Source organism: Montipora foliosa, chromosome 1, assembly GCF_036669935.1.
Source record: "Montipora foliosa isolate CH-2021 chromosome 1, ASM3666993v2, whole genome shotgun sequence".
Classification (NCBI taxonomy): domain Eukaryota; kingdom Metazoa; phylum Cnidaria; class Anthozoa; order Scleractinia; family Acroporidae; genus Montipora; species Montipora foliosa.
This window is the reverse complement of record NC_090869.1, coordinates 47,858,107-47,880,606: the sequence shown is the minus strand read 5'-3', so window position 1 is coordinate 47,880,606 and position 22,500 is coordinate 47,858,107. Positions and strand designations below refer to the sequence as shown.

The window sequence follows — 22,500 nt, the reverse complement described above, 5'->3', positions numbered from 1 at the left end:
CGATTTCCATTCCTGAACAAAGGAAGAACCAATTAAAACACCTTTTAAAAATACGCATCCACTTTAAATAACGCATCCGTAAAAATAACAAACGGTTTAGTGCCCAAGGAAAGAATTTGTGGCGTAACTTCTTGCGATAAGTATGAACTATTACTGGTATTCTGTTTTGTCGTTGTCGTTTTCTTTCGCTCTCCTTTCGTGTCTGTTCTAGACATACTACCGAAATCACTAAACTGTTTGCACCCCGAAAAAAATGATCGATCGCATTTGAATTTCGACTTGCTCACGAGACCATTTGGAGCGCCCCGATTTGTGACGTGTCATTCTTGATGTGAGCGAGGCTGTGGGAAAATATAACAGAAACAAACCGCGGCTTGAGAGAAATGTGTGTGAAGAACCTTTCACCGTTTGGAAATATGTGGTCACTGATGGTTGAACGGAGGGGGAGATGTTTCGACAGAATTCTACCCGGGACGTTTTAGAGATACAGGATTAAAGTACATGAGTGGACTTACAGTTAAAAAATATGGAAGACGTTTTGTTTTGCTTTGTTGGTAATGAAGAGATGGGGAAGGTATATGTGGTTTCTTTTTACTTTCTTTTCTCGGAAAAATCGGAGAAATAAGACAGGTACCAGACATATCTCGCAGTAAGATAGACAAATTACCAAGCAATTTGACATATAGCAAAAAAGGAGTACGAAACTGATGACAGTTAAGTCAACAATCACTTATTTCACATAAAATCGTTGCTTTGCTAAGCACATACAAATCCTAAGGTGCCTTGATAGTTTTTTTCCCCGGCTCTTTCCATGTTCACCGAGATACTACTTCTTCAAGTAAGGATCTTTGCGGCAAAAAAAAAAAAAAAAAAACACCTTTCGTTACGTAGCAACGTACGAAGACAGCGCCATTACAACCTTGCCAAACAATAGGATCAAGCTTTCCTCTCGCAAATCCGTACACCCTAATCCGTAATTTAGCAAAGACACCCGATCCATTTCGCTGCTCGTAACACCCAAACGCTGATTCTTACCGGTTCAAACAAGAAAACCCAAGAAGAAATGAATTTAGACGGCGACTGTTGTTCGCAGTCTTTGGACGAAGATCTTAGACTTTTTCAAACTAACGCAAATCGTTTAGGTAAACTGGCTTTTATTAGAATTTCGAGTAGAATAAGCGATTTTTGAAGCAAGCATTCTGCCGGCAGAATGATGCATTTTCGAACAGAATTTGAGCAGAAATTATAAGATAAAATCAGTCGCACTCATGATATGCATAACAGTTGCAAGAATTTTAAACTAAATAAAAAACAAATGGGAAATACTTCGTGTTTGATTTGATTATCATTCTTGTCACCAGAGCCTCGGATGGACCAAAGGCTCTAGGAAACTCTCTGTAGGAGAACATGCGCCGTAGGGTTCTTGTAGCCAAAATAGACCACTATCGACCACTTTTAAATTCTTTTGTCTTTATGTTAATTAAACCTACTGCCCTCATTTTGCAACAAAATTCTTTTGAAATTTGCTCGTCGTAGCGAAGCTAGAAAGGCTGAATTACGATTTTGATACATTTTTAAAGAAATATCTGATTAGTATTTAGGGGTGGCCATGCTATTTCCCGGCAACACCCACTTCCACAAAGGCCGTCTTTACTCCCCATCTCCACCCCAACAGTCTGTACGGGTGGGCGGGCAGGCGGGCGGACGTACGCTGACGTCACAACCAAAATTTCTCGAATCGGTAGATTACCCGAGATTTCTCACCATGGTTGTCCACTGGCGCGCTTCGCGTGCCTGAGCTCCTTTATAGAGTCCGATGTGCATTCAGAAACTTTCAGCTGCGTCTGGTAATTCTCGCATACCGAAAGGAAAGAAATGTTGGGACTAACTAATTTCAAATCACTGAGGCAGAAAATCCCCACTAACATTATTTAAGACTAATACCCTGTTCACACCAAAAAAACATGTTTAATTAAACAAAGTTTAACGAAACCTTAAACATGGTTAACTGATCAACTCGTTCACACCGAACAACAAGAGCTGACAATAACGCAGCCTCATGTTCATGCTCAGCCTCGCGTTCGTGTAACTGTAATTGACGTAAAATTGTTCAACAATGTAAACAAAATGGCGGATGCGCGAAATATTGCGCTTTTGTTTTGGAAAACACGGAGAGAAGAAAGCCGAAAAATCGCGGAAAGTCGCGCAAAGCTTGCCAGGAGACAACTCTACCGATACCTCCGCCGCAGATGTCTTGTTTCATCTGTATTTTTATTGTTGTTGGCGCGGCAACTATTTCAATGCGCCCCAAGTTTACGTCGAGTTTGGAGTAAAAGCAGGTCTCAGTCCTTTTGGGAGGAGACCTGCCAAGGTTCGAGCGATAATGATTGGGTAGAGAACTTCAGGATGTCGAAGGATTCGTTTGAATATCTGTGCGCTGAACTATCACCCCATATCGCGAAACAGAACACGAACTTTCGTAAAGCCATTGAAGTTCGCCATCGCGTTGCAATTACTCGCTACAGAACAATTGGAAACTTGCTTGGCGTAGGAAAATCCACCATGTGTACCATCGTGAAACAGGTATGTGAGGTACTTGCAGGTATTCTTCTTCCTCGGTATATTTTCTTTCCGCAAAATCAGCAAGAAGTACAAGATCACATCGATGGTTTTAGAGATCGTACGGGGTTTCCCCAAGTAGACTACTGGCCACTCTTGACGGTTGCCATGTGCCTATCATTGCACCTCTCCAAAGTCCGGAAGATTATGTGAATCGAAAAGGATTCCACGCAGTAACACTCCAGGGATTGGTTGACAGCAACTATCGTTTTGTTGACATTTTTGTTGGATGGCCAGCGAAAGTTCACGACGCGCGCGTATTTACAAATTCACCGCTGTTTTGCCACTGCTGTGCGAGGACTTTCCTACCGCTTCAATTATCTCGAGTCATATCAGGTGTGAGAGTTCCGCCCTTGATAGTTGGAGACCCTTCATATGCGCTCAGTGACTGGCTAATGAAGCCGTATACTGATAATGGAAACTTAACGCGAGAACAAGCGAATTTCAACAAGATCCTCAGCATGACAAGAGTGGTGGTTGAGAATGCCTATGGAAGGCTAAAGGTTAGGTTCAGAAGCATTGCAAAGAGGCTGGACCTTAATGTTGAGACTGTTCGTCTTGTCATTGCTGCTTGTTGCGTGTTGCATAACTTCTGTGAAGTCATGGTGAGGACTTTAATGAGGAGTGGCTGCAAGGTCAGCTGCAAGGTGTACAGCTCCATCTTGGTGTTTTCCCAGTCGACCGAAACCAAGGACAAAACAGGAATGCTGTAGCCATCAGAGAAGCCATCAAGACATCATTATTGTAATTACCGAGCGAATAGCCTCCACGCAGACATTCTTTTGGCTCATGAGGCAATCTCTCCTGACCTCCCCAATAAGGGATTGTGAGCCAAAACAATGTCTGCCAAAGACAAAAAAACGAAACAAAACAACAACTTTATTGACTAACACAAACTACTGTGCAGACCAGTTTCAAATTTTGCTTATAAAATTGTTGTAGCTGGAAATTCTATGGTCATGCAAGTTTAATTAAAGAACGATTTTAGCTATTACATGTACTATGCGAATCCAAAAACCATGAACACTTCAATAATTTTTGACATTAACATTTTAACTTTGAATTTATCAATCACATGCGAGACAAAACCACAAAAATATGCAAACTACACAGTTAATTACCATTACAGCTGGCAGTTTTCGTCTATGCATTGTCTGCATTGAGATCTGATGTATGGCTTTTTCCTTGTAACACATTAACATTCCAGAAATAATTCGAGTGTTCATGGTTTTTGAATTCAGTAAAGACGAACTGCGAATTTATTGAACGGCTTCAAAAACCTCTGATATAGATCTTTTCATTCTTGCAGTGCTATTTAGATTTTGGGTTATCTCGGCCAAGAGAATTGGAATATATGAAAAGGGGCAGGGATGCTTCTCGTCTTGCCTAGGGGTGTAAATTTCTGAATTTTGATCTTGCTGAGGATGTCCCAGGCAAAACGTCAATAGTGTTAGCTATTATGGTCTCGTTTAGGGCTGAACACGAAGAAATATACAATTAAAAGTTCAATCTTTAGTTTTCTTGGCATCTTTTAGCGTCAAGGAAAGCTTGAGCCACACACAGATTTATGTCATTTAGGGATTCTTTTCAAAATTTCAGAAGGGCATATCTGCCCCTTTCATATAGGACTCCCCCTCAGGTACTCACCTTCTGTAATAGTCTGGATATTTGGTGGGCCTTGTAAATGCTTCTTGTGGCTATAAAACATCTTGCAAGGTCATTATCCTGTACAGAGCATTAATTTTTGCTCTGCACTGCAGTCCATTTGTGTGGGGGAAATCAAATGGCAGCAGTCATTGCTTCGTTTTCCTCAACAACTTAACAAAAGTATTATCAGTTTTATGTACAATTATTCAATTGATCAGCTCACAGATAACACACATGACTCAAATAATTATTTCAATGTATTGCAATATTAATTTTTACTTATTTTAAAATCATACATTGAACTTATAAACAGTTTAAGCTGCTGTAGCTGTTTTGTTGCATTTGTTTTATAATAATTAAGTATTCTTAAATGAATTAACAATATACAGGAAAAGAGTACTCTATTCTGATTTTCAAATTACAGTGTGGCATGAAAAAATCTACTATTTACTGTATTGAGATGAAATCAAAGACTTAAGACAGGTATAAAAAGTAAACACTACATTCCTGCATTGTTATGGAAAAATACTATACATGAAATACCAGATAGAAATTGTACCAAGGCCTGCAAATTTTTGTTTTCTGCAGTAAATTTTGAAAAAAATTCAAACTGGCTGAATTTGTTCATGTGAAAAAGCAAGACATTGAAAATCACAAAAAAGAACTCAATTGCCACAATGTTAAAATGTTATATCATAGCTGGGGCAGTGCAGTCACATGTAGATGGAATTATTTCACAAAGATGCTGTAGCTCTGTTTTGGTCCAAATATTCAATTCCATGATGTCACACTGCCCCTTTAGCAACTTGGAATTAATTCACAGAAGTGTCATCTAACTCTAAAAAAAAGACTCTTCTGAAATTTAATTTCAAGTTGCCTTTGAAACTTTCTCTGAGCCTGCAGGCAGCTGAGAGCAGTAAGAGGAGGCTGTATTCCTTACAGTACATCCAACACTTCTGACTGGGCCAAGAGCCGTACGATTAACAATATTACAAATCAAGTGTATTTTTCGGGAGTAACAAGAATGCCATATTTTCCTGTTTCCATAGTATAAGAAATTGATGTAGTGCAATTTTGAGAACTTCACTCTTATTTTTGAACTCGGGCTAGTTCATGTGATTTCTTATAATGTGCCTCCTGCTTCCTGAACTTTCATTTCCGGTCGCGTTGCTATGATACCAATGACGTCAGCCCGTTGCTAGGCACCTCGTCCGTAGGTGTAAAGGAGATGAGTTGAGTTTTGTAAAAATGTGCGTGAGAAAGCGATGTTGTGGAACTTTCTGAATGTAAAATCGGAGAATAAAGTTGTACAAAACGAACCAGCAGAATTTTATCGTCGCCCAGCAGCGACATTTGGTCCACCGAGCCGGAGATTGTGAAATCAAGGGGAAAATCGCCGAGTCAAGCTGTAAGACAGCCGTGAAACTGCGTGTAATTGTGTGTAAAATTTATCATCGAACCGCCTGGTTCAATATTGTGGAAGAGTCATTCAAGTCGTGCCAAGATGAGTGCCTCAAACAGAGAAGAAGGCGAAACACCTCGACTGTTCACGCCAAGTGAGTCTACTACTTCAAGTAAACGTTCCGTTTTGAGAAAGAAATTGCGAGCTGAGAAGTTAGCACTGGAACTAAAAATAGCCGAGCAAACGTTCGCAAATGAGATCGAGTGTCTGCGAGCCGAACAACAGAGGCGTGCAAAGCTCTTGGAACTTCAAAAGAAAGCTGAAGAATCAAGATTGGAATATGAGTTTGAAGATGCCATCGCCCAGGAAGAAGGTATGTCAAATAAAGGTGATATTGATGAAGAGTTAAATGAATTACCTTCAGACAGTGTGAACGATCGGGTCTCGCGCTTAGACCTGGAAATTACTGAAAACAATGTTGTTGAAAAACCTCACATGGAGGAAGTTAAATCCACCAAACCAGAGGTCGTAACAGAGGTTTCTAGTGAGCCCCGTAAAAAAGAGACATGTGAATCTTTTATTGCTAAAGGTGAAGCTGAGTTGAAAACCTCTGCCACAGGAGACCCTAGTGTGCAAACGTCAAAGATAGATCAGTTGTTTGAGAAAATGCTGCCAGCCTTTGTGAAAATCGTTAAACCAAACGTGCAGAAGTTCAATGGAAATCCACTAGAGTATTCAAAATTCAAAGCAGCATTTAACGTTGAAGTGGATAAAAAGGACGTTTATAAAGCAGCAGAGAAGCTTAAATTTCTGTTAGATTCTGTGGATGGAAGTGCAAAATCATGTCTAGCGAAATTCATGCCAGGTTCAGATAAATACGAGGAGGCATGGACTGCGCTCCAGGAGCGTTTTGGTCGTGTAGACACAGTGGTATCAGCTGCGAAGAAACGTATAGATCAGTTTTCGACCATAGTGAAAGAAAATATTGTGCAGATCCGGCAGGATCAAGAAATAGTTCCTGAATTGATAGGCATTTGCAAAGAGCATAACTTTCTTCACGAGCTTAGCTCGCAAGTCCCTGAAGCAACTGTTTCTAAACTTCCCACACGCCTTTGCGGCAGATGGGCCGAGTTTGTTGAAGGAAAACCGAAATTGTCAACCTGGGATTCATTTGCAAATTGGCTAGAGAAAGAGGCAAAAATTAGTGAATCCAAGCAGCGGTGGATGCCAGAGAAGAGAGAGTGGAAGCGTTCAGATACATCTAAAGTTGATAGGCGTAAGCCAGCTGACAAAAACCACCCTGGGCTGTTTGCAGGAGCCACAGGAGAATCTTTACGCGTCAGCTGTGGAACAAAGTGCCCAATTCACGAGTCCACTAATCACACTTTGCAAGAGTGCAAACGATTTCAGGGAATGTTGACTAGCGAGAAGGAGAAAGTTGTCGAGGAACACAAACTATGCTTATGTTGTCTATTACCCGGTCATCGTCTGCGTAAATGTCGTAGTAAGAATAGATGCAAAGTTGAAAACTGTGACATGCGTCATCATACCCTTGTACATGAAGTCGACTTGAGATTTATTGAACGGGCAAAAGCGAAAGGTGAATCAGAACAAGTGCCAGAAGTTGAGAGAAACCCAGCTCCTGTCTCCCTGGAAGGTAGAGACTCATCACCACGTCAGGCTGTGGAGCCCCTTGAGGAGTATCAACAATCAGCGTACACAGGTTGTGAGACTGGTGGTCTTGCTTTGGTTGAAGTACTTCCCATAGTTGTCTTTGGAGAAACAGGAAAACAGCAGGTGATGGCATTGCGTGACTCAGGCTGTAACACAACGCTTATAGATGAAAGCTTAGCGCTCTCACTTGGGCCTCAAGGCAAAGCGGTAGATCTCGAAATTCAAGGAGTAAATGCGCAGAAGGTGTTTGCTTCCCAGCACATCAAGAAATACCATGTCGCACGAGTCGGAAAAGAGGAACTCAAGTACTCCTTGCGAGATGTGAAGACAATTCCTAGCCTGAATGGTCCGGATCAGAAGTTGAAGTGTTCAACAATCAAGCATGAGTATCAACATCTGAAGAACTTGGACTTGCGTTACACTGACACGGGTCCAGTGCAACTCATAATTGGAACTAACAACTCTGACTTGATTCTACCAAGACAAATTCTGAAACCTTCAGGTCAACCGGAACTTGACAGGGTACCTTATGCTGTTGAGACCCCACTTGGATGGGCGGTGACTAATTGGTTACCTGGTGAGCGAAGAGTAGCATCTCCATACAATGGGTTCAAAGTGTATGAAAGAAGTCATGGCTCAGTCAGAGATAGAAACCTTGGGCGTGGTCAAGCTAGCTGATCCAACTCGTTCGATTGAGGACAAGCGAGCATTGTCACTGATGGAAAAGAAAACCTTTAAGAGTGTGAATGAAGATGCGTATGTGCCAGGTCTACTGTGGAGAGATGAGGAACCATCTCTGCCCAACAATTACGGAATGGCAAAGAGGAGGCTACAATCCCTAGAGGAGAAGTTTGAGATCTGTCCCGAGATCAGAGAGAGATATGGAAAGTCAATCCAGGATGACATTGAGAAGGGCTATGTGAAGAAACTGAGTGAAGGGGAAGTACGGTGCGATAGTAAAGTGACTTGGTACTTACCACACAGATTTGTCATTAATCCCAAAAAACCTGATCGCCTCAGAAGAGTCTACGATGCATCAGCAAAATTCATGGGACAAAGTTTGAACGATAAGATCTACACAGGACCCGATCTTCTGTCCTCTCTGTTTGGAGTTTTCCTCAGGTTTTGCGAAGGAAGAATTGCAATGGCCCCTGATGTGAAAGAAATGTACCATATGCTCCGTCTCCCTGATCGTGATAAGCCAGCATTGAGATTCTTATGGAGAGACTCTCTGATAGAAGAACCAAGCGTGTACCAGTTCGAGAGAACAGTGTTTGGAGAAGTGTCTGCGCCATCCAGAGCGAACTACACTATGAGGCGAAATGCTGATGAGAATGGGGAAGATTTACCTTTGGGTGTGAAAGCCGTCTACCAGCACTTTTACATGGATGATGGTCTACCGTCAACAGATTCTTGCGAAGAAGCTATTGAAATGAGGAAGCAGATGACAGAGTTGTTGCGTCGTGGAGGTTTCCGCCTACACAAGTGGCTGACAAATGACCCAGACGTCTTGGCAACCATCCCGGAGCAGGATAGATCTCCACGATTCCTCGAACTGAGTGAAGAAAAGTTACCAACAGACAGAACTTTGGGCGTCATTTGGGATGCCCAAGAAGACATGCTCCAGTTTACCGGACTGAAGGATGATCCAGGTACGACGAAGAGGAAGATCTTGAGTCAAGCATTCTCTGTTTGGGATCCGCGAGGACTTCTCCTCCCATTCTCAATCAGAAGTAAAATCATCCTGCAGAATTTAAATCGTATGAAGTACGGATGGAATGACGAGTTGAAAGAAGCTGATCTTCGAGAGTGGCGTGAATGACGCAAGGGAGCAGAAAAGCTTGATGAAGTGAGAATTTCGAGAGCTCTTATCCAAGAACAGAAACCTGTACGAGAGACTGCACTTCATGTGTTTTGCGACGCTAGCCAGAATGCTTATGGCGCGTGTGCCTACCTAAGACGAGCGTTTATAGATGACACAGTAGAGTGTAGTCTTATAGCGGGAAAAGGCCGTGTTGCTCCTTTAAAGTCACAGTCTATCTGCCGATTGGAGCTCATGGGAGCTTTAGTTGCTGTGCGGTTAACTCAAACACTGGTAGAAGAAATGGTTACAAAGATAGAGAAGATAACTTTCTGGAGTGACTCCACCGTCGGTAACCGGGTGTCTAAGATTCACACAATCATGAGCAGTCTGGAGGCCACACTAGGGGGGGGGAGGGGGCGCTGTGAGTTGGAGCTATGTGCCGACAGAGGCTAACCCTGCACATGACATCACCAGGGGACTAAGTCCTACGGAACTTGGTGCGGGCTTTCGCTATATTAGTGGACCCAAGTTTCTGTATGAATCAGCAGAGCTCTGGCCAGAAAATAAAGTCAAAGCGCCCTGCGAGAACGATGACATCAAAGAAAAGAAGAAGGAAAGATGGGCTGGAGCATCTCAGGAAAACAAGGCCCTGTTAGGGTGGAAGAAGTTTTCGTCACTGACCAAACTACGAAGAGTTACAGCTTATGTGATGCGATTTGCAAACAATGTAAGAGCTAAGAAGGAAGTACGTCTACTGGGAGCACTTACGTCGAACGAATTGAGAGCTGTTCAGAATCATTTTGTGAAGAGGGCGCAAGTTGAATCATTCGGCGAGGAGATACAGTGTCTGAAGATAGGTGAGGAGATCCACAAGAAGAGTAGATTTAAATCTCTTGACCCAAGGTTGGAAGATGGGTTCTTGGTTGTCGGTGGAAGGCTGCAGAGAGCACAATGCCTACCTTATAGAACACGACATCCAAAAATAATTGACTCGCGCCATGAACTTGCACCGCTGATCGTCGAAGAAATGCATCGCATCTACTACCACCCGCCAACTGAGCACCTGCATAATCAAATTCGGCAGGAGTATTGGATCATCCATGGTCGCCAGGTAGTGCGAAACGCGAAATTCAAGTGCAACTACTGTTATCGCCAGATAGTAAAGCCTCAAGAGCAGCAAATGGCAAGTCTACCAGAGTGCCGACTTGAGCCAGGAATGGTGTTCAGGAACACTGGAGTTGACTTTTTTGGACCTATGTTAGTTAAGGAAAGACGCAGTGAAGTTAAAGTATACGGGTGCTTGTTCACTTGCATGAGTACTAGAGCGTGCCACCTTGAACTTGTGGATGATCTTTCAACAGATCATTTCATCATGGCATTGAAAAGGTTCATTGCGCGATGTGGACGACCGCAGAGCATCCACAGCGATAATGGAACGAACTTTGTTGGTGCAAATAATGAGTTGCGGAAATGCATCAGACAGTTGGATGAAGAGAGGATACAAAACTTCTGTGCGCCTAAGGAAATCGAGTGGAAATTTCAGCCGCCAAGTGCCCCGCACTTTGGAGGTGCATGGGAGAGGCTAGTACAGTGCACCAAGAGGACGCTGAAGGCGATTCTGGCGGACAGGGCTGTTTCCAAAGAAGTGCTGAGAACCACACTAGTCGAAGCAGAAGGAATACCGACCGATTACTCATGTATCCAATGATGCAGGGGACTTGAAGCGTTAACCCCAAACCATTTCTTGTTGTTGCGGGCAAATCCGAGTTATGAAGATGCTGAAGTTAGTGACAGAGAGATTAACTCGACAAAGATGAGGCGACAGTCCCAAGCGCTAGCTAATTTCTTCTGGAGACGTTTTACCAAAGAGTACCTTTCTAGCCTGACAGAAAGGAAGAAGTGGAAAGAGAAGAAACAGAACCTCAAAGAAGGAGATGTTGTCCTAGTTGCTGAGCCAAATCAGCCGCGAGGTGTATGGCCATTGGGCAGAATCGTGTCCACTCATCCTGGTCAGGATGGGTTAGTTCGAGCTGTTACAGTACGAGCTCACTTCGGAGAGTATAAAAGGCCAATCACAAAACTTTGCTTAATACAGGAGGAGGAAGAGTAGAACTTAAAATCGTCTCGACAAACATTATGTCTCGACTAGGGGCGGGGATGTGCCTCCTGCTTCCTGAACTTTCATTTCCGGTCGCGTTGCTATAATACCAATGACGTCAGTCCGTTGCTAGGAACCTCGTCCGCACGTGTAAAGGAGATGAGTTGAGTTTTGTAAAAATGTGCGTGAGAAAGCGATGTTGTGGAACGTTCTGAATGTAAAATCGGAGAATAAAGTTGTACAAAACGAACCAGCAGAATTTTATCGTCGCCCAGCAGCGACATATAATGATATACAGTTTATAGGCATTGCCGTTAATTCGTTATTGTCAGTCTGTTTTGGGGTGGACTCTTGATGAATCTCATTATTGCACATGAAATAAGCAACTATTTATTAGTTGAGGAATATTGGAATTCCCTAGGAATAAGATTTAGAAAAAAATGTGGAAGGTCTAGTGAAAATCTGTGGAATTCTTGGTGGGTAAACAGAAATTGTAGGAAATTCTCCAATAGTAAACACATAAATAACATTAAGTGCATTTCTCGGGGGGAACCCATGTCTGACCAGTGCATTTAATCGGATTTATTTATGGATATATATATGTACCAGTAACAGTGAAAAGCCATATGCATCATTTCTCAACCGAGGAGATACACTACAAATGAACATAGACTCGATACTAAAATATCTGTCCAACATCAAAAACAGGCATAGGCGACCCAAGCTTAATATTTGAATAGTATTGAAAAAGGCGGTTAAAAAAATGAGCTAAAACATTTTTAGCAATAAATAACAGCGAATTAATTAACGATACAATTCGGATGCCGTGAAATTCAACATAAGAAATATAATTTCAAGGAATGAAAGTTTCAAAATCGTACATAGGCTAGTCTAATTTCTTTTAACAGCTCGCACAAAATGCCAATACCGAACTGGAAACTGACGCAGGTACTTTTTTCTAGTTGTGAAGAACCTGAAGAAATTCTTGATCGTCCTTTCTTCGCTTCTCCGCTCTTTCCTCCTCTCGCCTTTCTCTTGCCGCTTCAGCTTCGAGGAAGCTCTTGTCAGCCGCTTGCTGATACTCAACAAAGGACTCAAATACTTTATCAAACTTTGCAAATACATCAGAAGCGGTTTTCCTCTTTTTATTTGCCTTTAAGACGGCCGACTGACGGGGTACCGGCTTCTTTGTTTCGTCGGCTTCCGTCGCACCTGAAGAACACCAGGTGCACCATGGCGACCGCCAGAACTTCAATCGGTTGCATAAACGTTATAGCCAAGAGAGAAATAAAAGATGTTTGACTTATGGTATAGTTATCTCAATATTACACTGTAATACGGATACACCTGTCTTGTATCTGCTTGTACACTACGCATATAAAAAACTCAAATACGGTATTCAAACATACTGATTGAACAAAACTTTCACAGACGTCGTCAGATGTTGCTTTTGGACACAATTCTATTGTCTGGCCCTCCAATCGGAGAGCATTTTATAACTCTTACCTGTCACCGCTGTCACATAATTGAGAGGTTTGTGAAGGTTTTCTGACTTTTCTTTGCTGCTGCCAGGGTTGTTTACGTTCGGCTCAACGTTTTCTGCTCTTGTTATTTCTTCATCATCGATCCCATCTATGGAAATTGTTGCGGACGTTATAATTGCCTTTGGTTTGGTACATGGCTTGTCCGACAAAAACTCGTCCACTTCGTCGAAGAAAGCCGGCTTCTTCTTTCGTGTGGCATTTCCCGTCTTGGTGCATTCGTCTTTGTAGTTTCTATAGGCGCTTATCAGAGTGTGAATTCGTGTCTTGCAGCTGCCGTCGTCTCTGTCTTCATAGCCTGCAGCTCGAAGATATGCCGCAATTTCTAGCCATGTAGGCTTTTTTCTTGTGCATGATTTTAGCTGGAGCTGGATATTCTCGTCGGCCCACTTTTCAAGTAACAGGAGGGTTTCTTTGTGCTCCCAGATTCTTCCGCGAGTTTGGGATTCTGCCGCCATTTTGAATGTATTTTATTAAACACGATTGTTAAACTACCTCGAGAAGTAGTTTTGTTAAACACGGTTTTAGACGTGTTTTGTTAAACACACCCGCAGTGTGAACGGCCAGTCTTATTAAATTTGTTTACCAAAACAAGTTTTAAACATGTTTAAGCTTTGGTGTGAACGGGGTATAAGACTTTGAATCTATCGTTAAGAACCTCAGTGAAACTTTGCTTTCTAAATTGTACGTAGCATTTCACTGTATCGCATTGAAACTCATCTATTTTTTTCCCAGATTTCCTTGTTCATTTTAAGTGATATGTATGAAACGCTTATCCGCCTAATAAAATGTTTGAAAAGAATAGCATACTTCCATTTTGAAAATATGCTTTGCTTTGTCACTCCAGTAGCACTGTTTGATTTCCAATAGTGGGGTTGTTATAAGATTTCTGCTTGCGCTTGTATTGCCTTTTTCATCTCATTATACCTTTCTGTAGTCTTGATTACTAGTGGTGAAAGAGAAAACACAATGATCTTTAATTTAAGTTTAGGGCCAGGTTAGAATTAGTTAGCGTTATTATACATGGGTATCAATTATGACTTCTTAAACAAAAGTAGATAATGAAGAGAATTGTGTTGGGTTGAGCATGTTCGTCGTTGCAGTGTAGTGGTGTAGTGTTGCAGTGTATACATCTAGAGGGTTCGAGTTCGAGTACGGGTAAGTGCATAGTACAATTCGTTCGTTCGGTATGACTACAGGGACCGATAAAATGATACGAAGCATTAATTAAGATGTATTGAGATGCGTAAGACAAAGCTTGTGGTAAGCAAGTTTTGTGCAACTCGAACCGCTCTCTCATAGGCGTACTAGACGAACTACGGGAACTGCTGTTTTCCGCCATCTTGTAGCTTTGCAGAGAGAGTCATAAGTTTTCGTTCCGCGGGAAAAGTATGCATAATTTGCTAACCGCTCCAGACCAATGCGACCGAGCTTCCTGAAGACCCGGATTTTGAAGAACATAATTCGAAACACAAATAAGAGAATCGCAGTTTGCATAAAAAATTGAGGAGCAACACAATGCGTAAGTACAAAATAAAGATAATTTTTAACGCAGAAAACATAATTCGCAGAAGAACAGAATCGGAAAGTAAATAACAGTATCATAATCATAAAAATCGAAAGCGAATAACAAATCGAAAGTGAATAACAGAATTTGAAACTAAAGAACATAATTCGAAAGTGTAGAACAGAATCGGGAAACTCCATAAGAGGATAGGGAAACCCCATAACAGCATAAGGAAGCCTCATAACAGCATTCCAAAGTTAATTTTGGCGGGAATCCCCCCTCATAGGGTATTGGTGTTCTCAATCCTTTTTTGTGGGCTTGATAGGCGCTGTAAACTAAGTAGAGTGCATATTCAGCCTGGGTGAAATGAGGATCAGCAATTTAACCTAAGTAAAGTTGAGACCGGATTGCACCGGAAACATATGCCGAATCTTGCTGAAACGTTTTTATGCATCACTGAAAGGGACTGATTTCTTACTTTCCCTCAGTTCAAAATCATTAAATAAAGGATCGCTTAAAGTGTCCATACGGCCTAAAGGATTTTTATGGTTGTGGCACTTCCATATAGCTTAGATAAATGTCCGAAAAATAATTTTTCGATTCCGCCACTTTTTTACCTCGAAATTAAACTTCAAATTGCGCGCTTTGGCCACGCCCAATCGAGGTGACCGGGAGACACCACCAGAAAGAGACGTAGTTCCAGAATGGACTGTGACGTCATTTCAGGAACCGCACATTCAATTCAAGCTCGTACGCTTTCTGTCTTCGTTAAAATCCTGTCAAACCGGTTTTGTAGCTGTTGTTGTCTTTGTTTTATCTTTGTCCTTTGACGATTATACTTACGAAGCCAATCTTCATCTGCCAGTGGCTCTTGACATTAGGGGCCTTCTTGTGAATTGGAAGGAGCATCACTGCCAAACTAGTCTAGATCTTGAAACTCTATCTCTTCGTTTGAATCCGATGAAAAGACCGTTGCCATCATCTTCAGAAGAAAAGTCGCTTTGATGTTCCATCACTCACCATACGGTGTCCTTAAGTGTCGCTTAATGAAACTACACGATGATCGTCTATGAAAGTAGTCAGCTATCTCTTTCAATTTTGAGTCGTTCCTGAAGTGACGTCACCAGTCATCAATTTTCGATTACGCGGTCAACTTGATTGGGCGAGGCCAAAGCGCGAACTTTGAAGCTTGATTGTGGGGTCAAAAGGTGGCGGAATCGAAAAAGTACTTTAGGGACATTTATCTAGACTTTATATAGATGCCAAAACCATAAAAACCCTGTAGGCAGTATAGACACTTTAAGGTTCAGCCAACCAGAATTAAACTTATTCAATGTTGATAGCAGAAGCAATCAGAAACTGACTCAGAATTGGTTATCAGTCCAGCTTGTTTTATACTCTCCTTAGCCGGCTGCTGTTTGTTAAAAAAGATTTATTTGGTCTTTTTATCACCCTAAATCAATTCCGAGGTTGCTTCGGCCAGGACAGTCAGGAAAAACGAATAATGTAAGTCGTGCAAGATGTCCCACAATTCCTACGGTGCGATGGCCTTTACAGACCTTTTCAGAACTTTTGAGTTTCAGTTAAACTACTATTGCTTCATAAAAACCTGCGAATTTTCTTTGGAATTGGCTAAATTAATTTAATTTAAAAGAAAGGATTTTTTTTGCAAATGACTCAGAAATGTTTACCTTCAGACTTTTCTAGAACCCATTTCCTCCAGCATACATTGAAGCGCTATCTTGTCTCGAGACGTTAAATGTCCAGACCGATCGTACAGGTTCTGCGCCAAGTCCAGAGGATTCTCACGACGAACATTTTTCAGTTCTTTCCATTCAAGGTGTTTGTACAGAGAAAACAGTTTCTGGAAAGCACTCTTTGACATCGAAAGCACACAGTGATGCAGAGCAGTGTTTCCCTCTTCGTCCACACTTCGTAAATTAATTTCTGTCTGCCGTCCCATGAAGATCGGAATGAATTTTGACTTACTTCTCGTAACCGCTACTGACAAGGACAACATTCCTGGGACCAGTCCTGAAGCAGCTTTGTGATTTATGTCAAACTGATGTGGGAGAGAACAGTTTAGGTTTACTCTTCGTTTGACTATAAGATACTGCATCACACGAGGACTCATTGACGGTATTGAGCAGGCTTTTAGTAGTGCGGTGTAGCCATTGATATCCTCCATCTGCAATTGTTTAATATTGAACTGCTTGAGACGAGCTTCGATTTGTTCTGTGGTGAGGTCACCTTGGTTTTTGCACCTTGTGTACTCATTCCAAAGATCAACGATAGCTCTTGTCACTTCATTGGTTCCCGCCTGGTATTCCGCTACCAATCCTTGGTTTTCTTGCATCCTGCACTCTTGTATGCGGTCACTGACACCGTCGTAACCTTCCCCTTGCATGGCTTTTTGGCTTTGGGTAGCTGTATTCTCAAGTTCTATAGCCTTGTCTTGCAAGGCGTACATTGAGGTAGGACTAGGTTGGCTGCTATCGCTTGACCTATCCGTAGATATCACTATTTCGATTAGCTTGTCGAGGTTGGGAATCATTACGACTTCTCCTTGTGGTGAATCAACTGAGCTCCCTCTGTCAAGAGAGGCATTATCCTCCCTGAGTTTTCTTTTTCCTTTCGTTGTCTCCCTTGTGTCGTCTGGTACGCAGCCACCGTTTCCACTCTCCGAACTGATCCTTGGGCCTCTGTGTGCAGTTGACTTCACCTCCTTCTTTTCATTTCTTGGAACCTTACAGCTCTCTCGGCCTGATTCTTTCATTGTGACGTTTTCCACCTCGCTTTGTATTGCTGATGCTTCCTTACTTCTATTTTCATTCTCAACGATTGTAATGTTACCAAGGTCTTTGGGAGTAAAGGCTGCTGTCACTTGACAAGCCCCAAATTCATTTTTTCCGATCTTCCGTCTTTTGTTTGGGGATTCAGGAACAGATGAACTGATGCGTGAAGAATCTTGGAGAAATCTCTGTTTTGTGACGGGCTGCTGTATACTAGGGATTTCCTGGAAAGGTTGATCTGTTTGGGGCGATTCTGTCCCTTGGGCGAGGACTGGTGATGGTTCGTAGAAGCCAACAAATGTCGCGGCATTGTCACCATCAGTACTCCAACGGTCAGAAAAGATACCAGTATCCACATTTGGCTCCCAATCAGTAACAGGACCATCATTCTCAAAAAGTGAGTCGAAGTCCATGACGGTTTTGCTCACAAGTGTAGGATCGTTATGTGTAAAGTATGCCTCAATCAGAATCCATCGCAAACTATGTCTGTTTGGATCAGCCGCCGATAAAATGGCAAATTGAGCGTTTCTGTTGCTCATTTCCGAGAAAAGACAAATTCCATTGTGGGTTGATATGGTATCCAGGGTGAGACTAGGCCAGCGTTTGATTGCATCGGACGCACTTATGATAAAAACAATCTTCTCTTTAGTATGACAAAATCTTGAGTTTAGCTGCAGCATGCTCTTTGTGGTTCGATTTGACGCACAGTAAGACGTAATAAGGACTGGAATCTCAGTTGTTAGTGCTTCCTCCGGATAATCATTTGCTTCGACTTGGTCGACAAGTCTTATTGTACGTAGTTCGTCCACTTGAGCGTCTCGTCGATCATATCCAAGATGATCTTTGAAACACTTGTCAGGACCAGCTTCCATCAGAAGATTTCGAAGATGCTCCAAGATAATATGTTCTTCCAAGTCTTCGGTCAGTTGGCTTGAGAATGGGCAATCCCGCAAGACGCTATCTCTTCTCCACTGAAAGATATTTGGATGAGAGAGGTCTTGGATCCAATCCCTATATTGAACTTTTAGAAAAAGGTAACGGTTGCATTTAACCACCCACAGACCAGCTTTGTCGCAATCATCATTGAAGCGTAGGTCTTCCCAGCAAGGCCATGGACGGTAGAAAACGTTCTTCTCCACCGTGCTCCATATATTCAGTAGTATTACAGCGTACACCTGAGTCTTTGCGAATGATTCTCTCGCTTTTGGGACACTTCTTAAAAGCCCTAGCACGCCATAGCTTCCCTTGTACTTTTCATGGTGTCTGGCAAATAACTTAGCAGGACCTGTGTAACCGTACAGTGGAAACTTCTGTTCCTCAAAGTAGCCCTTTAAAGGGTGTGGACCCTGATGCTCTCCAAATTTGGGTGGCATTTCCTTTCCTTCAGCTATTTTCTGAAGATGGCTTAAAGGCTTGAAGAAAGAACAACGCTCCATTTTAATCACGCCGTTGTTATCCCTTAAAACCTTGGCATTTGATGGTGTCTCTGTGCAAGAAGTAAATACCGCTTCGGACATCATAGCCACGTTGTCATCAATGACATAAACGTACTCTAGCTTCAAGGCAGATGCAATTTTCTGGATGAACAGTCTAGCATATCCAATGCCTCCTCTTTCTGGTCCCAGTTCACAATTGGGCAGTTCTTCAGGCAACTCAAAAATAGCAAGAACTTTGCCCCATGTGGCTTTGTAAGCCTGAAACTTTGCACTGCGAACCACAGCAACTTGTATGCAACTGATCATGCGATTCTCTTCTTTCATCACGTGGGTGTAATTAAGAAGACACTTTCGAGGGTCATCTCTATGCGAAGGGTGAAATATCCAGTATGGCAACGTGGGAACATCGTTTTCCTGTGGTACCCAACTTCCCTTGGAAAGACCTGGTTCACCTGAACCAATGCTATTGACGTGTATTTGGAGACGACTGTAGGGTGAGCGGCTCGCCGGTATCGAACACTGAACACTTATTGACTTGCCATCCAGGTCCACCAGAATAGTTTGCAAGTATGGTTCTTGACCTTGGAGAAGTCTTCCACATTCCGAGCAATTTTCGAAGTGATACCAATGCCAAGCGCGCATGCCATGTTCGCAATCCGTCTTGAGATAATGGTGAGAAGATTTGAATCGTTGCAGGCCAATACTTTCCATCAGAATAAAAGGACTTTCCTTGCAGTCATGCGTATAGAAACAACCCCCGAATGAATACTTTCCCGGTGCCACAGGTTTGTCCAGGAGGCTGGGAGCTTCCTGGATTGTTTTCCAGTAGGGATACTCCCAGTTTTGTGTGTCTGTCCTTTCCATAGATTCTTTAGCCATTATTTCGTCTGAAGAATCAGGCTGACTGTAGTAATACAAGGCACCTCCATCAAATGAAGAAGCACTTTTGGATGGAATGTCTTCACTTTCAAGGACATCTTGTCTCAAGAGTTTTATAAGACATAGATATGTTCCCGTTTTTCCAATTTGAGGTTCAGCTTGGAGAAGGATCCTGTTACAATGGGTTTGCGTGTTTTCGTGGTCATAGCTATCCTTATGCGCTTCATAGTCGATCCAGCGTAGTGAAGATGCTCTCGTGCCGTGGCTTTTGACCATGTACCTGTCAGGTCTGGTACATTGAATCGCACTCATAGCTGGTGAGCTTTTCAAAGATTCTTTGAGCCTCTTATAGAGTTCCCGCCCAACCAACACATAGGGGATATCCTGCACACGTGATTCGCCGATATGGAAATTCGCATAGCGGCACATTCGTCCAAGCTCTTGGATTACAGTTGAAAGAAACAGTGGGCATCCCTCTTTGAATTCCCTGCTACTGTCGTAGTTTAGCCGAAGATCGAGGCAATCAAAACTGTGGGGAAATGTATCTCCCATGCGACCTTTATCAACCAAAATAAGGATACAAGCAAGATTTTCCAAGTCTTCATACTGAGTAACTGACTTGTGTACGTGTTCACAATTCATACACTTCTTGCGGCCCCGTTGTAGCAGGAGTTTCTTACAGCCGCAGTCAAATTTGTACTCACAGTTAACGGGCTGCAACTTAACAAAGAAAGGACTTGACGATTTCATCAACTGTTTCTCGATCTGGATTCCGCCAAAGTCTCTTATGATTTCAAAGCATTCTTTTAGGCAGGATATCTTCCTTGCCAATATTAAAGTGTGGAAAAATTGATTTGCTGTCTCCATGCTCTTTGCTCGCACGATTTTCATCTTGCCCAATCGTCCGTTTCCGCTTTGGATCAAACTCTGCACTAAGAAACTTGTTTCATTTCTTTGGACAATGCAATTCCAGGTCTCAAGCAGGATTTGGCCGCCATTTTCCAGCAGTTTTTGTCTGAGTTCGTCAATGATTCCAGCTTCTTGTGTCTCTTTAATGAAATCTTGCAAATCCTGTTGTGAAAGATACATAAAGCATTGGACAAAAGAGTCAAGGACATTTGATTCCTTGTCAATGTCGATTGCCTTTTCGTTTTTCTTCATTCTTGCAAACGCTCTTATGTCCTTTTTGAAAACCTTTTTTGCCTGGTTGCAAATCTCTCTTCTCACCCAGTGGAATGCTTCAGGATGGATGTATCTATTCTTCTTATGTTCTCCTTCGAGTTCTAGTGTAAAGTCGCGGAGCCTTTCATCCAATTGTTGAGCAGGTGTTGAGTGTACGTCTTTCGTGAGTGCCTTGCGTATTTTGTCACTGGTGTCATAGACGCTGGCATGAAGAACATGGTAGCAGTACTCTGCACACAGCAAGGCGTCAATCTTGAAAGATGATGAATCGGTGTTGTGCTTTTTCTGTCTTTTGATCTTGTCTACGATCCCTTGAAAAAGTAAATCCTCTCTTATTTTCTGTTCCTCCATATTGTCACATTTCATGGTGCTGAGGTAGTAGTTTAAACTTATATACTGTTGTCCAACCGAGCTGACTTCTGCTGGCCTATGCTGGTCCAAGTAGAACTCGAATGAAACTGTCGCTGCATTGTTTCTGGGTTTAATGATAGTCACACCCCCTTTCTTCTCAACTTTTGCGACTTCTAAGGAGACCAGGCCAGTCTCATGAACTGCCAAATAGTGATTTGGTTTATCACGACAACGAAATGCTACAACTCCGACGCCAAAATCCAGCTTGACTTCAAACTGCACTGCTTTCGATAGGTCACTGGTGGGTTTTAAGTCTTCGGTTATTGTGAGGACCCTTTTCTCACTTTCCAAGAACTTAATTGTCACAATACCATGTCTACCCTCAACAATGAATTCAGTCGCATCACGTTCACAAGTTGTTACGCTCATAGGCTTCTGCGATGCTAGTTGAAGATATCGATGCTGTGTGTCACCCCTGCACAACGTCGATTTAAGTTTCATCCGCATCCCCCTCTCAAAGCTTTTTAGCTCAACTTCTGACCAATGTACAACGTGTAATTCCACTTCCTTGGAGGTTTGTTTAACGTTTTCCAAACGAGGCTCTGTCCCCAGGACCAAGAGATCGCCAGCTCTGTATTTGCTTTCACTTGTCGTAGTATTGTCATAAAGAATTACACATCGGACTTCAGGGAGGCGGGAGTTCCTCGTGAGTAGATTAAAAGGAGTCGCAGAGATCTGAACCACCACCACATTTCTGGGTGAGCTGTCCTTGCACCATTCATTGATGAACAGATTGTGAGCAGATGGCTTTTCTGCCTTATCCTTGGTGATTCCCCAGTGGCACTCGTCGGCTATGATAACAAAGAGGGTTTTGGGTTTTGTCTGGGCAGCTAGCTTAAGTTGATCAAAATACCTGTCATTTTCATCGCTGCGAAGATACATAAACATCCTCTTCTTTGCATTCAGTTCTTTACGTACCTTCAGCTCTTCTTTTGGCAACACACCTGCATCTGGATGCCGAATTCTTTTCTCCGTTTGATCGCTAAGCATTCGATACCTAGCTGTATAAACCACAAAGTCAACATCGTTGAACGCATCTTTTAGCTTTGCAATTTTGTGATAATGCCACATAATTGCATTAATTCGCTTCTTGAGTATATGTGCCATTTCTATTTGTGACGGATAATAGCAAGGTTTTTCCGGGTTCGCTTGCACTTCTTCGTCGATCTCTTCTTCATCCGAAGGGTATTCTTCTACGAAGTTATCCCCCTCCTCCCCCGTGTTGGCCTCCTCTTCAGCAGCCTCTAATTCCTCATAAAGGGTAATATCAGCATCTAGATCCTTTTTAATCTCTTTTCGAATCTCTTTGTACGGATCTATCTCTTTGTTCACCAGAACGGTAATACTTTTAATGCGGACACTTTCACTAGGTGGGTAAAGAAAAATTATGTCTCCAGTGCTTCTGAAATTTGAGCAAACCTCGCGTACTCTAGAAGAAAGAGCTGCGTCGTCATCAAACCCAATAAACCATGTTTTTCGCTTTTGGTTCAGATGTTTTAGTTCATCCA

The 22,500-nt window shown here is 42.4% G+C and overlaps 4 protein-coding genes and 1 pseudogene across 5 annotated transcripts in view; 3 read left to right on the top strand and 2 right to left on the bottom strand.

The window, feature by feature from the left end:
* The window catches only part of LOC137999935 (uncharacterized), a 44,040-nt gene that overhangs the window by 5,804 nt on the left and 15,736 nt on the right, over positions 1 to 22,500 (bottom strand). Inside the window, exons 4-5 of one of the 2 annotated variants that reach the window (XM_068845942.1) lie at positions 15,984 to 22,500; positions 13,239 to 13,731 (exon numbers count right to left, since the gene is read on the bottom strand). The exon at positions 15,984 to 22,500 is cut by the window's right edge and continues 222 nt beyond it. In XM_068845942.1, coding sequence (XP_068702043.1) covers positions 15,986 to 22,500 — 6,515 coding nt within the window. In that variant the 3' untranslated portion in view covers positions 13,239 to 13,731; positions 15,984 to 15,985. Of the gene's footprint in view, positions 1 to 13,238; positions 13,732 to 15,983 lie in introns of those variants that run through there. The other variant, XM_068845951.1, reaches the window with a different exon arrangement.
* On the top strand, positions 2,407 to 3,689 carry LOC137970341 (uncharacterized; annotated as a pseudogene).
* Positions 3,806 to 8,435, top strand: LOC137999941 (uncharacterized). Its single transcript, XM_068845967.1, has one exon. It carries the CDS (start codon positions 5,771 to 5,773, stop codon positions 8,018 to 8,020), a length of 2,250 nt encoding a protein of 749 aa, XP_068702068.1. The 5' UTR covers positions 3,806 to 5,770; the 3' UTR covers positions 8,021 to 8,435.
* Positions 8,061 to 10,854, top strand: LOC137970330 (uncharacterized). Its single transcript, XM_068816857.1, has 2 exons — positions 8,061 to 8,994; positions 9,695 to 10,854. Exons 1-2 carry the CDS (start codon positions 8,061 to 8,063, stop codon positions 10,852 to 10,854), a joined length of 2,094 nt encoding a protein of 697 aa, XP_068672958.1.
* Positions 12,203 to 13,243, bottom strand: LOC137970320 (uncharacterized). Its single transcript, XM_068816848.1, has 2 exons — positions 12,751 to 13,243; positions 12,203 to 12,456 (listed from the first exon to the last, which is right to left on the bottom strand). The coding sequence occupies exons 1-2, from the start codon at positions 13,241 to 13,243 to the stop codon at positions 12,203 to 12,205; spliced, it is 747 nt and encodes a 248-aa protein (XP_068672949.1).